The following is a 17,822-nucleotide window of genomic DNA, read 5'->3' on the forward strand; positions in this document are numbered from 1 at the left end:
GGAAGCATATGCAGTCAACTGATGGTAGTCCTGTGCATTGGCCAAGCAGTGGCAGCAGAATGCCACCAGCCTCACCAAGTGGCACAGGCTACAGGTAGTCTGTGCTTCTGCTCCCTGAAGCTCTGCCTGCTGTTGCCCTCTGCATCTGCATGATCAGACAGACCCTCGTGCTTAGCCTCTGCTCCTTCCCCGATGCCCACTGAATGCAGACTTGCACTGGCCTGTGCCATCAGCCCCTCCCTTCCCTCATATCTCTATCACTTCTCTGTTTTACTCATATGTACTTCTCACAGAACATGCCATGAACTGTTCTCTCTCCTCTAAAGGAGGATTTCTTATACTTTCTCCAGCTGAGAAACTTGAACACATCCCTGGGTACATAGGTACAATTAAATAAAAATACAAATTAAAAAGTACTGATAATAAGTCATAAGTTTGTCTTAAAATGTTTGTTGTACATACAGTTTACCATTTGAGATGGTTAATGTTAATTCTCCACTTGGCAAAATCTAAAATCATCTGAGAAGAAGGACTTCAGGCCCAGCAGGGATAATGTTAAAGGATGGGAAGACTTGTCCATTGTGGGTGGTGTCATTCCTTACACAGAGGATCCTGACTCTTTCAGAGTGTAGGAACTCAACTGAACATTAGCCTGAACACATTCATCCCACCTCTGCTTCTTGACTATGGATGTAATGTGACCAGCTGTCTTGGACTCTTGCTGCTGTGGCTTCCTTGAAATGACAACTGGAACTGGAGCTATGAACTAAAATAAACCCTTTCTCCCCTAAGTTGCTTTTTTCGGGATATTTTATCACAGCAACAGGAAATAAAACATTTATTAAAGATGAAAGCAATTTTCATGCTAATGAGATGTATTGCTAGTTTATTTACATCTTGCCTGAATATTGCATACTTCACAATGTAGAGCATCTTCAGTGTGGTGGTTTGACCCATAGAGAGTGGCTATTCGGAGGTATGTTTTGTTGGAGGGGGTGTGGCCGTGTTGGAGGAGGTGTGGCCTTGTTGGAGGGGGTGTGTCACTGTGGTGGTGGGCTTTGAGTTCTCTCTCTCTAGACACCTACACACACACACACACACACACACACACACACACACACTCACTCACTCAAGTCTAGCCAGAGCCAGTCTCTTCTGGTCATTTTTGGATCAAGATGCAGAACTCTCAGTTCCTCTTCTAACACCATGTCTGCCTGTATGCTGCTGTACTTCCTGACAATAAGGATATCGAACTAAACCTCTGACCCTGTAAGCCAGCCCCAATTAAACATTTACCTTTCTAAGAGTTGCCTTGGTCATGGTGTCTCTTCACAGCAATGGAAACCCTAACTAAGACATTCAGTGTTTTCAAAGTTGATTCACATTTTAATATTATAGTCATTTTTTACTGAGAATACTGCTTAGCAGAAATACATAGTCCAGAATGGCAGAAGAATATTGAGGGTTATTTTAGAAACAGTTGGAAATTCTAACCTCATCTCAAGCCAAAATTCATTTGTTATTAATGAAATTCAAGTCAGTAACTCAAAACTACAATTTTTGAACTTAAACATTCTAATACAATCTAATCCAAAACTATACCAATCTGACACTTACATACTGGGCAATGATGGTAGGAAAATAACAAAAGGTTTTATTTCCTGTAAATGACCATATTTCAGTAAGAGCAGAAAACTTTGTATATGTAAAAGGAATGCAGCCCGTAACACACAGGTCTCAAGTCTGAGCTGGTGTACTGTATGGCCCAACTGTACACACAGTGCAAAGCTATTATGTGCACATACCCATTGGCCTCCACCCCACAGCGCTTTCTAAATGAGTGTATGATGAAGAGAAGAATGGGTGGGGGGTTGCTATGTCTCCTCGGCTTTTGGAATGATACTATTAGAAATATTCTAATAGGCAAACAACAAGTATATATTTCTCATCAATTCAAGTGCCCTATGTTATGTACAGGATGACAAAGTGAACTGATAGTCAGTCAGTGCGTATAGGAAGCTCAAAGTACCCCTTCATCTGACAGATGAGGTCATGGCCCAGGGAGGAGGGCTGTACCTTATGCCTGTGGCTAGCAGCAACAAGGGAAAGCACTTCTTTTTGAGACTCTCAATCTCTCAGTCTTGATGTTTTCAAAGTTTTATCCCAACTGAATATAGTCAAGGGAAGTGTTTCCCACCACCCAACCTCAGGCTGCTATTCTTCCTCTCTTGTCATTGTTCCTTCCTCTGCTTCCTCTTTCTAGCTGGTGGAAGGCACTAGACTGTGTGAATAGGCTGTTTGGTCCAAGGCAATTAGTTCACCCCATGCAATGGGCTGGATTCCTTAGAGGGCTGCTCCTCAAGGCCTTCCCTTGGTCTGCATGCGGTGAGAACTTCCTGATAGGTTATCTGACTAGAGGGGCAGGAAGACAGGCCTCTCTCAAGCCCCTCTGCTCCTACCAATCCAAACAGCTCTTGCATCTTCTGTGAAAGACTTGACTACCTGTTATCTGAAAAAGTGTCGAGTGCAGGAAGCTAGCAGGTCTGGGAGTGGAGGGGTGGGGCTGGGAAGCCACCCAGGACAAACACATGGGCAGTGACAGTTGGGCATGGGTAGGAGGCTGAGGTCCACAAGGACAGAAGAGCAGTTGCAGCTCTCCAAAGAGAATGGGATGGACATGACATCACCTCCCCACCTCATAACCAGATTCTGCCTCCTCCCACACCATCACCCACGTTTCTCTGGGTGTTCTGTCTTCTGCCTGTGCACTGGGCAGAGAATTACACTGTGCACTGCAGGGGCCACACAGGGCTCCATCTGAACTAGGAAGGGCTGCAAGTCTTCTCCACCCTTTAGGGAACCTTGTTTCTGAAAGAAAAGACCTAACGGCATTGTGTGTGGTACTTTGTGCCTGGAGCTCAGAGGATGAGACAAAGGATTGTATGAGGCTATCAAATGGTAGAAAGGAGGAGTAGGGAAGGAAAAGGAGAGGGCAGGGGAGAAGAGAAGAAAGGAAAGAACATACACCACCAACATCACCCTAAGGAGGGGAGAGGGAGTGTCTTGCATTTCAATGTTTCTAAGATTTCAGGTGCACACCACCTCTGAAAGAATGCTTCTGAAGAACACTCAGTCTTCTTTCAGGAGCAGAAAGCTAACACCTAGTTAAATGCATCCCCATGAAACAAAAATGACCCAGGAAAGGATTTTAAAATATCTCCTTTATTTAAACAAAACAAAAAGTTATTTTTTTCTGAGTTTTAAGAACTTCTCTAATACATAAAAACTTTGCCGCCACTTAGCACTTCTTTCCTGAGCCCCACACTCTTGCTCCTGGCTGCAAGACCTGGGGGAAGAAACCTTCTAACCCTTCAGCTCAGGAGCCAGAGGTTCAGAGCACGAAAGAAGGTAGTTACTGGTCAGAAGGAGAAGTTCATTTGCACAAAAATAAATTGTGAAGGATGAGACCAGCACATACACACATGGATTGATCTACAATCCATATAAAAAAAATAGACCCAAACTGTCATTTTACATTTGTAATATTATACAAAATAATATATTTTAAAACAACACACACCCACCTGCACAATCTCACACACAGACATGCACACAGACACACACAAGGTGCTAGCGGCCCCTCTGCGCTTTCTTTTTGCAGGGTCAGGTGTGTCAGTAGGCAAAGATGACATGGTAGGTGACCTGGTGGCCATTGTCCCAGGCATAGAGGAGGCGGTCCTTGGGGTTGTAGTCTATCTGGGTGGTGTAGGAATACTCATTCTCGAACAGTAGCCTAGGGACAATTTGTGTGTTGGTGTGCGTGTCAAAGGCATAGGAGATGTTGGCGTTCCTCTGGTTATAGCTGTCCACAGCATATAATACCCCGCAGATGACAAAGCAGTTGCCATAGAAATTTCTCCGGAGCCCAGTGCGCCACGTGGTCTCCTTCTGCGTGCTCAGGTCCACGGCATTTAGCTTGCTCAGGACAATGACCTCCTGGCTGAAGCCTTCATCATCCAGAGCCGGGTAGATAAGCCATAGGCCATTCTCATCCACAGCAAAGTCCACGTCCGAGTGGCCCTGCCACCGCCAGGGTGTGGTCTCCTCATAGGCCACATCGTGGAGCATGGCCCAGGCAGCCACATAGCGCTGCTTCAGGTCATACTTAATGATGTTTCGGGTGAAGGCCCGGTTATAGTAGAAGGCGCCGTTGTACACCACGTGACCCGTGCCGATCCAGCTGTATGGAAGTTTGTAGGAATTGCTCCAGCGACCTGTGGTGGCAAGAAGGTGGGAAGCTTCAGGGTGGCACCGCTGTGACGGAACCAGCTACTGACTAGGGTCTGCACACCTGGGATAGCATCTTGGCTCTACTACTTTCTAGTGTTCTACGCCATATTGCTTAGCGTTTCACACCCAGCATCCTTGGCTGTAAAACAGCAAGAGCTATCTCACTTGCTTCGCTTGGATCCTGAGTGCTCCAAGGGGCCCCACACTCATCTATCTGACTGCGATTTGTAAACTGTTGAGGGCCATGGGGAAAGAAGGATGTTTAGCTGTTTTTCTAAACCGGGTCAAGGTCAGCTGTATCCCAGGAGCTGGAACAGAGCCTAGAGAGCACAGAGTGGGAGAGAGAGTGATAGAGGTGACTACCCTTCCGGGGAATGACCTTTTGCAATCCATAGAGGGTGTCCTGTTTCTCATGTAGCACCACTGTGCCTTAATCAGCAGAGGGCAATGAGCCACTGTTGACAGACACTGCCACATCAGAGCTGACTCACAAACCTTGTTTGAAGTTCTCCAGATTTCGGAACTCGACCAGCGTGTTGCCATAGTAATAGTTGGTTACATAAATCCGGTCATCCTTGGCTAGGGGGTCCTTCATCCAGGCCCCTTCATTCCGTCCGTATGTGTTCTGGGTAGTTGGCCCCGTGATTGTAGAGAGGGTGTCTTTGCACCTTCCTAATGGAAAAGAGAGACATGGAAGGGTTGGGGTGATCTAATGGTGCCCTCTTTACTTAAGTTTCTCCTGGCCCCTCCAGTTGAAGTCTTGGCAGCATTTAGCAGCTCTGTGTAACCTGACCCCTGGCATCCCAGCATCATCCAATGCTACACGCATTGAGTAGTCTCCTTCCACAGAATTGCCCAGAGTCAACATGGCGGGCCACTGTGGTGCCACCCTACCTCCATCTCTTTGATCCTACCCTTTAATAGGCAAAGATCCAAAGTCATTTTTGGGTGCCATACCATCTCCCAGAATGTCACTCTGTCTTGTTCTGTTGAATTCTGCTACCACACTACCATGGACATACCTCTATTATAGGGCATGCTTCCCCTCGTGTGTGTGTGTGTGTGTGTGTGTGTGTGTGTGTGTGTGTGTGTGTGTTTGTGTTACTGGGGATTGGACTCAGGGCTTCATGCACACTAGGCAAGCACTCACTGCTAGTCACCAGACCAGGATGTGACTCTGTCCTCTCTCTGTCTCTCTGTCTTTCTGTCTCTGTTTCTCTCTCTCTCTCTCTCTCTCTCTCTCTCTCTCTCTCTCTCTCTCTCTCTCTCTCTCATGCCTCTCTGTCTCTGTCTGTCTGTCTGTCTCTGTTTCTGTTTGTGTGTCTGTCTCTCCCACATCTACTCTAGTAAGAGCACAAGCACCAAGGAAGCAAAGGCTGTGGCTGTCCCTGCATTCTCAGAACACAGGACAAAGTATATGGTACACCACAGGCACCAGCAGATGGTCTGATACTTGGGTGTGGGGATTGGGAACAGAGAGAAGTGTCTGCAGAAAAAAACTCTGACAGTGACAGCCAGGAGCACACAGCTGTACCCCACCAGCCTGGAGCAGCTCTGACTGGATGGCGGGCATTTGTGTCCCTAGGGAGCTGTTACAAGTCTGTGTTCTATCTGTTCCTACCAGGACAGGCTGTCTGTCAATCCTGCTGGGGAGGCTGAAGGGGCAGGGTACCCACTACTCACTCTAGATGTAGGGCCTCTTTTAAAGTTCCAGTCTTCCTTAGTGGAGCAAGAATCTAGCAGTTCTCTTCCGAGTGGCTCTTTGGAATGGCCTGGTACCCAGGAAAGACCCTCCTGGGCCACTAGAACTATTTAGGATTGTAATCTAGGCTAAACTGAAATGCTTGCTATGTGGCATTACTAAATATGGGCTTGGAGGGGACTGAAGTCACATGCGAGTCCTCAAGTGCGCACGCTTGTGTGCCTGTATTAGTGGGCTCTGGTGAACAAGGAGAACTGGAGAACCAGATGCCCCTTGTCCCCAGAGATTCCTCAGGGCCTTCTGACCACAGGTACCAGCAAACACCGTCCCACCTGCCACCAAGACCAGCAGGCCATGGAGAAGAAGGGTGAGAGGGATTAGTTTCTAATCTCCAGGTGACTCCACATCCAAACACTTTCAGCCTGAAATCTGTGTTCCAGCGATCAGTGGATGGATCGGAGGCAGGAGGGACCCAAGCTCTACTGCTGACAGCGCAGGAAAGGGCAACTGTGCCTTGAGCCTGGCTCTGGCATAGACATGGGGTAGAACTGGGCTGAGCAGTGTTTTCCAGGCAGGCTTCACGGTTAGGTGCAGATGGCTGGCTTTAGGCAGCTCTGTGTGGGGTTGATGGGGTTCTATGCTGACAGAGTGGGGAGAGACTCCATTTGACAAACAACAGAAACCACCCACCAGTGCCTCATTCCCTCAAGTCTGAGCTCATTTGTTCAAGACAATAAAACAGAAGTCTCCAGCTGAGCCTGGCAACAGTGAGATGGAAAATAATCTCAGTTCCTGGCGCTAAGAGGGACCTTGACTGCCAGTGGAGAAGTCACACTCCCCCCTCCCCATACACACTGAGGTGAGCCCTCTCGTGCCATCCCCAGGCAACCTTCTTTTAAGTACAAAGTCCAACAAGGACACCAACTCTCTACCACCCATGCCTTGAAGCCCAGCTGCCCATCTTTTACTATACACTAAGGTGCCAATGGCTCTGGAAGCCAAAATCAATTCTTTATTTCCTGGACAGCCTGGGAGATATCCAAACCCCTATAGGCTCCAATCTCAGCCCTGAGGTGCTCAGTGGCAGGACCTTGATGTTGGACTATCAGTATACATGGGCTTAGAGCCAATGGCTTGGTCTCCATTTTGGTCCCACCACTAACTCCAACTTGGTCTGTTGCCCACATAATGACATTGGACCATAACATCTTCACAATGCACCTGGAGAAATCACCCTGACAATAGAGGGTGATCTGAGTGGCTGCTCTGTGATCAACAGTGTTAACTGTCAACTTGGCAGAGTATGGAATTGTTTGGGAGATGGGCCTCTGGGTGTTCCTATGGGGGATTATCACGATTGTGTTGATGAGGGATGACCCCCATACACAGCTGGCAATGCGGTACCACATAGCCATTACCCAAGCTTTCTGACTGTGGATGTGTTAAGATCAGCTGCACTGCACTCTCACTGCCTTGATTTCTCTTCCATAAAAAGTACCTTGAACCATACATTAAAATAAACCCTCTTTCCATTGAGTTGTTTTGTTAGAGTATTTTGTCACAGCAACAGGAAAATACACTAAGACAGGCCCTCAAGGATACCCAGGCTCTAACCCTCTGGACTCACTAAAGTGACCTTTATGGCACAAACGATGTTATGTGTTGGGTCAAGAATCTTGAGACTAGCCTAAATTATCTGAGTTCTAAATGTCATCCACATACCAGCAAGGCAGGGAAATGGTCTACAAAGAGGAGGAGGCGTTGTAATGACGGAAGCAAAGACTTGCCTGATATGGCCGCTGGCCACAGAATGCTGGCGGTGAGTGGACTTTGGAAAAATGAGGCATGGGTTCCTCTCCCCTGGAGTCTTTGGAAGGAACTAGACTTCTGACACCAACGATTTAGCCCTATAAAACTAATTTGAGACTTCTAGCTTATAGGACTGCTAGAGAATAAATGTCTATTGTTTTCAGCCAGTAGGCCTGTGGCAGTCTGTCTGAGTGGGGGTGAATACAGATGAGACCAGTTTCTAGAGCAAGGGAGAGGTGTCCCTGCCTCTGCAGCAAGAGAGTCCCAGCTTACAACTGTGCAGTGCTGATACCTGGATCCTCAGGACAAATTTTGACATGCCACCGAGGTACAAAAAAGTGTACAGAATGGACAAGTCCATGCAGGAAGACAGGACTGATGTGTGTGCCTTCAGTACACTTGAAGACATCCAGGAGCGTTAGCAGACTGTGGAGCCCAAATATGTCCCCACGCTCAGATGAACCTGGGATGGTTCTTGTGATGGTTAAAATGATCAGCTTAATGGGATGTAGAATCATGAAGGAGACAAGCTTTGGGCAAGTCTCTGAGGGATTATGGGAAGACTGCCTTAGCTGTGGACAGCATCATTCCACAGGCAAGAATCCTGGGCCAAATGAAAGGAAAGCGTGAGTTAAACATCAGTGTGCCTCACCCTCTTCTTTCTGACTGTAGACAGGATGTGATCAGCTGCTTCACAGTGCCTGCCCTCACTGCTCCCTGCCACTCCACGATGGACTGTACCCTCAAATGTGAGCCAGAATAAACTCTTCTTTCCTTAAGTTTGCTTCTGGTCAGGTATTTTGTAACAGCAAAGCAACTGATATAGTTTCAAAGCTCCCACGCATAGGCACAGACCATTGCCTTAGAAAGAAGGTGAGCGATAGAGGGAGGTTCACAGAACCTTGGGGAGGAGAGATCTGTCTGTGCCCCTCTTGGTCTCCCGGGAGCAGGGCTACCATAGATGATGTTGGCAGACACTAATGTCCACTGAGCACTTCCTGTTCTAAATTTGCTCATCAACAATCCTTCAAGGTGGAGAGCCTTTGCTATAAAGCTTTTCAGGACCTGAAAGAAAGGATCCCCCACCTCAGTATATACACCTGCTTGCATGTCATACCTTACACAAACATAGCAGCAAATGTATGCCCCCTGCCCCACTGTCAGCTTGCCAAGTGGCGCTCTGTGAGATACTCCATCCCACAGGGTGTTCTCTTCACTGTGCCTACATGTTCTTTCACTACCTGCTGCTTTACATGCTTGCCACTGCCTCTCAGGGACACTGGCATCCTCCTATTCTGTCTAAGCTTCTGTTTAGGTCAGCCACTGAGGACCATCTGTAGCGCTCCCACCCACCTCAGGAGGGATGGCCTCCCTCCCTGGCTTCCACTGACCACTGTCTCAGAGTTCCCACCCCATCCCCACATGTACCTTCTTAGCGCACACTTCCTTCCCAGTTGCTTTCTTTGCTCTCAGCTCTTCCTAAAGAGTCACAGTCCACTCTGTGCATCCAGTGGCCTACCTGACATCTGTCCCTGAGCGTCCTTCTGCTTCCTCAAATCTGGTTATTAACAAGGGCATTCACTTGCTTCCGTTTACATCCTGCGAATCTGGCATCTGTATCTCCTGACATAGCACGTAATCAACTAACCAAGCCAGAGGCTCGGGTTATCCTGAGACCTCTGTCTCCTCCCATGCTTCTTCAAGTGGTCTCTGAGTGCATCTGCTCTCCATCCTTCTCACCCCTTAGCCCTTCCCCTCCACAGACTTAGTTTAGACCTCACTGCTGCTGGTCTGGCTCACGCAAGTGATACCAGTTTTTCTCTTGCGGATTCACCCCTGCCTCCTTCTGGCCTGTCTACTGAGGACCATAAGAGCTGCCTTCCCACACCATACATCTGCTGAAGCCCTTAGGAACTTGTCCTCTCTAGGTACCATGTGAAGCCCCAAGTCCCCATCCTAGCATCTCAGCCCCGCCAGCATCACCGCTCTTATTTCCCGCCATCTCTCTCTATTCAGAAGTCTTCATCCAACTGCTTCTGAGAGGCAAATGAGCCTTCGGGTTGAACATGTGACAAACAGGCTGCCACAGACATGGGGGCACTGAAGAGCAACTGACCCAAAGGCATTCAAATGTAAGAACACACATGCAGAAACACACCACAGAGTGACCTCAGCCCTAAGATGGCCAGCTCCAGACCTCTCACCCATTTTTAGCTATCCGTGCCAGATAACCTCATGGGGGCCATGCCTAGGGATGGCTTGACAAACCTATGACCTGTGGGGTAATATAGGGCCCTTATTCAGAGAGTCTGTTCATGTTAATGGTCTGAAGCTGCCATTCTGAAATTCTTAAGGTACGGTGGTTTGAGTGAAAAAAATACTCCTCCCCCATGGACACATGTATCATTTGCAAAAGTTATGGGAACCTTTTCGAGGTTCACACTTGCTGGAAGAAGTATGTCACTGGCAGCAGGCTTTGAGAATCACCCTGCTTCCTGTTAAGTCTCTCTCCTTCCTGTGTATGGATAGAAAATGTGACCAGCCAGCTCCCTGCTCCTGCTGCCTGCTACTGTGTCTTCCGAGCCACTATAGACTCTAGCCCTCTGGAACTGCAAGCCAAAATAAACTTTTTCTTAAGTGGCTTTGGGTCTGTGTCTTATCACAGCGACAGCAAGATAGCTAATATGGATGTGTAACAATTTTTCCTACGCCAGTCTGTGTCAGAACTTCCAGGCTGCTTTCCCTCCTCTGCCAAGACTGGATCTTAGGCAGAGGTGACAACCGCTGCGGCGGCGGGGTTCCTCTCTATACTGTGACCCTGCAATCCATGGCTGCCTTTGGATAGAGAGCCCCACAGCAGAAGTAGCCATGTGTATTTAATGCTTGCTCTGCCTCCAGGCAAGTTTGTCACCCTGGCTGCTGGACCCCTCCCATGGTCAGCCCCACTGAGGGAATGATCGTGACTCCCTCAGTCTGGAACCTCATGCCCTGGCACCAAGGGGTGTAGTTTGATGTATAAAAAAACCTATCCTCCGTGAGGGCCTCAGACTTTGGTCTGTATACACCGAAGGGAGCAATTCCACTTTATAGACTCATTTCTGGGACCCGTTTCAAGAGACAGCCAGATTCCCTGTGAGCTGAGGGCTGGGTTACAGGAGTTATTAGACTTTGTAGCCTGTTGCAGGGAGCTGTCTGTCCTGTAGGAAGAGTCTTAGAGCCATGGAGGCTCTGGAAAGCACAGTACCAGCCCACATCAGCATCCTTCTCCTTGGGTGTCCCTGGAGAAGCCTCCCTGACCTAAGGCAGGCAGGCCTGGCCAGAGTGGTTGGCCAAGCCCTGGGTTTTCTCAGGCTGTGTGCTCTGTGGGGGAGACATTATTTACAGAGCATGAGAGATTCAAATTGAGACAAACGCGTGAGACCAACACTTGCTGCTGTTGTCGTAAGCTGACTGTCCTCTTTGTCCTTCCCTCCCCTGCTGCTGCCCCTAACCGGCCCCTTCTAAAAATCACATCAGAACTTGGCACTGATAAAGTCTAGGAATCTGCCGAGCGGTGGCCATTTGCACAAGCCTTCTAGTTCTCCATGGTAGCTGGAGCAGCTGAGCAGAGGCACTGGGCTCCTAGGTCCTTAGTCTCTCTGGAGCCCAGATTGTCACTCAACACTGCCAAGATCTCCCCTCTTCCTGTCTTACAGCTACACTTCAGTGTCCAATAAAAACCAATCCTCAAAAAAATTTTCTTGAGGATTTAACACTTCCTTGAGGATTGCTCTGGGTATCTTAGGCCATTAAAAAAATCAGGTCTAACAAACTGGGGTAAGGTATTCCTTTTGGAGACTATGGAATGTTGCTCATATGCGGGAAGCCCTGGTGTTTATCCTGAGCACTATATAAACCCTAAGTGTAGCAATGCACTCCTGTAATTCCAAAACTCAAAAGGAGCCAGGAAGACAAGAAGGAGGTTGAGGCCAACTTGGGCAATACTGCCTTTAAAACTACGTGGTCAGGTTAGGCATGGTGTTGCACGCCTTTATTCCTAGCACTTGTTGCAGGAAGTACGTCACTGGGGAAGGCTTTGAGATTTCAAAAAATGTTTGCCCTTTCCCATGTTCCCCCTCTCTCTGCCTTCTGTTTAAAGATCAGGCTGTGAGCTCTCAGCTGTTTCTGCTACCATGCCTTAGCCCCACCATCATGGACTCTAACCCTCTGAAACCACAAGCTCAGTTAAATGCTTTCTTCTATACATTGCCTTGGTCATAACGTTTTGTCACAGCAACAGAAAAGTAACAAAGACACTACCTGTGTCCTACTTCCACCCTGGTGTTTTCCTGAGACTTCATCCTGACTAGCACCCCTTACTATAGTACATCCTTGCAAACTTCCCACAGAAAACCACAGAACACAGTGGAAGAAAAGATATTTGGCAAATTGCTAACTTCATTTGAGACTTGGAGAAAGGTGGTGCTTTGCCAAGGTCATAGAGCCAACGGTAGGGACAGGAGAGAAGGTACAGAGGCCAGATGTGTGGCCTTCAGCAGGTGCTCCCAGTACTGCCTTGCTTCTGGAGCCAGTGTGACATGCTAAAGAGAGACTGGGGCATGCTGAAGGTTACCAAAGAGATGGGATCTGGGAAGAAGAAAGGATACTGAGGAGACAAGCCTTGCCCTCTGCCAAAGCCATGCCTTACCCATATATTTGACAGAGCCACCACTCAACAGCATTCTGATCCAGTCACTCTTAATGATGGTGACTTATTAAACAGTTATAGTTTTCTTAAACTCTAACTTACTTTCATTCTTAACATGGAGTCGTGCCATATAGTCCAAGTTGGCTTCAAACTCGAGCTCCTGCCATCTTGGTCTGGTGAATCCTGGGATCTCAAATTCATACCACCGCACCCGGATAGTCAGCTGCCCTTAACTATTTCTATTTTCTGCCCCAACCCCCTACTCTCCTGTCTCCTTTGTGGCTGTGGAGCTGTCTGGAACAGAAGACCTGTCTTCTCCATGCTTCTCGAATGTACCTTGCACCACCAGACCTGTCAGTCAGAAGAAGGCTCTCCTTTTCTGTGTAGAACACTCCCATTCATCCTCTGAAGCCAACTCATGTGACAACTCACTTGAGCAGCATTTGCTATGCTCATAGCAGCTGGCTCTGCTTGGAGCTCTGTTTTCCACCTCTGTCAGAGCATTGCTCAGTGATGTCCTAACATCCCTGCGCTCCCCAGTTCAGGTTCATTAAATTCTCCACGATGGCCTATGCTACTACCTATTCCTTGGCTCCTTAGTTAAGGTTTCTATTGCTGCAATAAAACATCCTGACCAAAAGCAACCCAAGGAGAAAGGGTTCATATGGTTCACTATTAGGAAAGCCAAGGCAGGAACTGAAGCAGTGGCTGTGGATGGGCGCTGCTTATTGACTTGCTCAGTCTGCTTTCTTATACAATTCAGGACCACCTGCCCAGGGATGGCCCCACCCACAGTGAGCTGGACCTCCCTATATCAGTCATGAATCAAGACAATGCCCGAGAGACGTACATATAGGTCAATATTGTGGAGGCGTTTTTTTCAGTTGAGAGTCCCTCTTCCCAATGATGCTAGCTTATGCCAAGCTCACATAAACTAACCAACACACCTGACCCAACTCTGCTTTGACTCTTTGGCCACCCCATTAAGAATCCTCTGCTGGTTCGTGGCCTGGTAACCTTACCGTGCTAAACTTTATTTGGTTGCTGACAGATACTTCAGGATTCACTGCAAACTCACCGGATAAATTCCTATTTGGAGAAGTCACCCATGGTAATATGGTGTTCATTTTATCCATTCACACATATGTCAGAAAGGAGACTGCTACTCTTGTCATTGACACATTGACATATGAAATCCTTAAATTTTCAAACAGCACCCCACAGGTAAATGTGGACAGAATTGCAGTCCAATGCAAACTTGTAAATCAATTAAAATATAACATTTTTTGGGGCAGGTTTTCCTTTTCTAACTCTATAGCATAGTTCTCCAATGGGAACTCTGTGGCGACAATGTCATGTAACAACTTAAAAGGTTGGCCGTGCTGCTAGCTGTGAAAACTAACTACTGGTCAGAAACAGACCTCCACTGGCCTCTTGTCCGGCTTTGGCAGAGCCGAGGGTGAGAGCCAGACCAGAGCCTCGTTCATGCAAGGCCAGTGCTCTACCCCAGCTACAGGCCTAGCTTCCCAGTTCCTGTCCTCTACAAAGTCCTCTGCCTTTTACTGAAATGACCAGAGGAGCACCAGTGTAGGAAAGGACTTACCTATGACATTCCGAATGTCATCTTCTTCTTCTGGGCTCAGAATGGGACCAGCAGAGGTTGCTTCCTGCCCTGCAGTCCCCTCTTCCTCTGGCATGTCTGTCCCAATTGTGTCAGGTAACCCAGGGACCAAGGGTAGAGCTTCCACAAATATGTCCCCAGGAATTATTGCTGGAGGTGGCTGCATGGCTGTGTGGGCCACGGTGGTGGGTGGGACTTGAGTAGAAGGCATCGCCCCCGTGGGCTCTGAAAACACTGTGGTAGTCTGTGGGGTTGTCAAGCGCTGTCTGTCTGAGGACTGGGGAGCAGGGTCAGCAAGGCCAGGTGCTGAAGCAGAGGCCTGTGCAGGCTCTGAGGATGAGGCTGTGGCCTGAACGCTTGCGTCAGTTGTCACAGCAGCAGCGTGACGAGTGGTTGCTGGCCTCCGGGTGGCACTTGTCAGTAAGTCTTCCTGTCTTAGAAGCTGATCTTCAATCAGCAAGTCCACTCCACTGTCACCACTGAAAAGCTCATCATCTGTGGAACAAACACAAGGCTCATTTGTGGCACAGGACAAAAACCACTCTGGCCAAGGATGGGTGGCAACTGGCAGGTGAATGAGGCTCCTTGCTCCAACATGGCAGTGAGCTTGGAGATTGAGTACAGCCTAGATTTTACCTGGTCACTTTTATTTTCTGTTTGGAGGTGGAACCCAGGTCTGTGCATTTTATACAATCCTTCTAGCAGAGGTCCATCCCAAGCCCTTTTGGCTGGGGACATAGACACTGGCCAGGAACACGGGGAGAACAGTGTCTTCCCTTGAGAGTCTCTGAGGAAATTGCTACTCTCCTTACCCCAGCCTTGTCAGGGCCTGTGGAGGAGCAATCATGGGCTGTGCGCCTGGGCAGCTCACACCTGCAATGTTAGTTAGCACTTGGGAAAGCAAGTCAGGAGGATTGTGAGTCCAAGCATAGACTCAAAAACAATAGCTAAGAAACATTTTTAAAGAAAGAAAATGAAAACCATAAATCCCCTCAGGAGTGAATAGAATGGTCGGTCAGATGAGACCCACTGACCTGGGTGGGCAGAGGAACCTGAAAAGGTAACACTAGACCAAGCCACATGGAGATGGGTGATGGGAGGACTGAGAGTGGGGGAGTGCGGGGATAACTGTAATGTGAAGCCTGGGGGCTGGAATAAGCCTGCAGAGGCTGAGGAGCAGTGAGGAGGCCAGCATGGACACAGCAGAGGATACAGGCTGGAGGTAAGATCAGAGGAAGCCAGCACTTAGACCGTGGGCAGCTCGAGGGCTCTGCACAGAGTTCAGTTTTAATTCTGAGTGAAATGGATGAGGCTGAAGGCTTCTGAGGAGACAAAACATGGAAAGCAAAGATGTATTAGAGGAGACACTGAGTTCTAAGTGCAAAGGAAAGATCTAGAAAGCTAGAACTCAGAGGTTCACTGAGAATCCCAGCCAGGAGATGAAGCTGCAGGCGGTGGGCAGGAAGAAAGACACCCTAACTACTGGACCAGAAGTGACAGAGGGAGAACTCCCGTAGTCAGAGCCGGAGTCACAGTTAACCTGATGAGATGTCCCTGCAGCCACAGGTTGAGCATAAAGCACGGGACGAAAGAACAAGGTGTAGCAGGGACACAACTTGGGAGGCTGTTTCCTAAGGCTAGTTGATGGAAGCAATTGGCTGGGGCAGGGAGGGGCAGGTAAGGGCTTGGTGGGGATAGTGGCTTCCTGGGAACTCTGGGTAAGGAAAAGAAAGACTGCAGGAGGCATTGAGGAATATGGAAGTAGGCTTGTCCATTCTTCATGGAAAGGTAGGAAGGGTGAATGAAGGCTGACGGGAGAAGGCACTGGAGACTCAGCAAACTTGAGAACCTCTAATGTCCTCAAGGAGCAGACGGCAGAGCCTACCCAGTATCTCCAAGACAGCCATTCTGCCCGAGCCTTGGTTGTAAACCAAAAGGATGAAACAAAAGGATGCAGATGTCCCTCCTGCTCACCCATCCTTTGCCTCAGTGTTTTAGAAACCCAGAAAGGTTAAGTGCCCTGTCCAAGGTGGCTTAGCAGACACTGGGGTAACTGCAACACCCCCCACCCCCGCTATGGATGGAGTGTAGGATCCAATCTCTGTGACCCAAATGGCTTTTGCTCTCTGCCCTGCCTCTGAGGCTGTCCCTCTGACCCAGACTCACGCTGCTCTTCTATGTCATTTTCCTCCTCAGAGACCTTGGCTTTATAGTAGGTGATTCCCCTGATGACGGTGGGCTTGGACGCCATCCGACCTCTCAGGTGCACCTGTCTCTGCAGGGGCTGCTGTGGCTTCATCACTGCAGGCGGGACAAGTGGCTGTGTCCGCAGGAGTTCGATGGAGTTGATCTGCTGTGACACAGTTTCCTCCTGCAGAAACCGCTCTTCATACTGTTCCTCAGAGGGGACAAAATGGAAGGTCAAGTCACACACTGATCAGAGAGATGGGACAGGATGAGCAATGCTGGATCAGAGGCCACAAATACATCAGCACATCCCAAGAGGGCCTTGTCCTGAGCAAAACAGGACCACATAAGCTGTAGAGATCCAGTCCAGTCATCGGGGCCAAACTGCCTCCCCACCCCCCGCTGCCACCTCAGTGTGCACAAAGGGGGCAAACAAGGCTTTCATTCTGACCTTTGAGATCCAGCTTGGAGAAAGCCCAGCATGCTCACTGCCAACCACATCTCCTATCTTCCCTGCTTTTCCATGAGGGAGTTTAACCAGACGGTCCAACAGATATGGCCGTCCCTAAATATGGCTGTCTCTTTGGCATGGGTTAGTGACAGGCAGCTGGAAAAATGTGTTCACATCTTTGCCAGTCCCCCTTCACTAGAGTAAAAGAACTGCCCAGGAGAGCACAAGACATGCTAGCATGCTGGCTGTGCCCTCGGCGGTGTCCAGCCTCTGTGCCATCTCTGTGCCTCCCTCAAGCCTCTTGTGAGATAACCTCTACCAGAAGTATGGGGATACCTGCTTGTTGATGGTGCCATTTTAGTGAGCACCTATTATGGCCAACCCACTCTATATTATTTTTAATCCTCATAACAATGAAGCAGGGTAATGCTACCAGCATTTCATGGATAAGGAAACAGCCATTTAGTAACTTAGGTGAAACGCCACCCAGTGAAGTGGCTAAGAGGGATACAAATGAAGTCACATAATCAAGTAGGCCCTAGGCCCCCCTGTTACTGAGCGTTCCTCCTTGCGTTATGCCACATTAGCTGTGACCTCAGGTCTACTTATTTGTCTTCCAAAAAGTGGCCAACATCCCCATGTCCTCAGAGCCGTGGTCTGGCAACTGCCCAGAGGATAGATGTGGAAGATGTTTAGCTTCCCAGTGGAAAGAGCTGCCTGGGAGGCTGACAAGAGGCTCCTGCCACAGCCCCTACCTCAAATGCCCAGGGGCATCTAATTGCTGGCACTGGTTTCCCTCTGTGTCAGAGAAGCCAGCTGTCATTTCTTTGTGGCAAACCCCAGGAACTGACTTTAGTTCCAGGCTCTCAGGAAAGGGCAGGGACTGCAGCTCTTTGTCCCAGCCAAGAATACGGAGCAAGACAAGATGGTGGACAGCCTTTGCCAGACAACATATAATTTCCTTGGATTCGCTGGCGACAAGTTGAACCGGGCGGCAGCTACCCCTACCATGCTCCAATTGCCTCTCTGTTCATCCAAGAGTCTGCCAAATGATTTCACCTCCTGGCATCCAGGG

The 17,822-nt window shown here is 48.7% G+C and overlaps 1 protein-coding gene across 2 annotated transcripts in view; it reads right to left on the reverse strand.

The window, feature by feature from the left end:
• Positions 1 to 3,202: 3,202 nt before the first annotated feature.
• Olfml2b (olfactomedin like 2B) overlaps positions 3,203 to 17,822 on the reverse strand; it is a 34,909-nt gene continuing 20,289 nt past the window's right edge. Inside the window, exons 5-8 of one of the 2 annotated variants that reach the window (XM_028781836.1) lie at positions 16,276 to 16,501; positions 14,092 to 14,604; positions 4,786 to 4,962; positions 3,203 to 4,274 (exon numbers count right to left, since the gene is read on the reverse strand). In XM_028781836.1, the coding sequence (XP_028637669.1) occupies positions 3,673 to 4,274; positions 4,786 to 4,962; positions 14,092 to 14,604; positions 16,276 to 16,501 (1,518 nt within the window). In that variant the 3' untranslated portion in view covers positions 3,203 to 3,672. Of the gene's footprint in view, positions 4,275 to 4,785; positions 4,963 to 14,091; positions 14,605 to 16,275; positions 16,508 to 17,822 lie in introns of both variants that reach the window. The other variant, XM_028781835.1, reaches the window with a different exon arrangement.

Source organism: Grammomys surdaster, unplaced genomic scaffold, assembly GCF_004785775.1.
Source record: "Grammomys surdaster isolate TR1022 unplaced genomic scaffold, NIH_TR_1.0 554, whole genome shotgun sequence".
Taxonomy (NCBI): Eukaryota; Metazoa; Chordata; class Mammalia; order Rodentia; family Muridae; genus Grammomys; species Grammomys surdaster.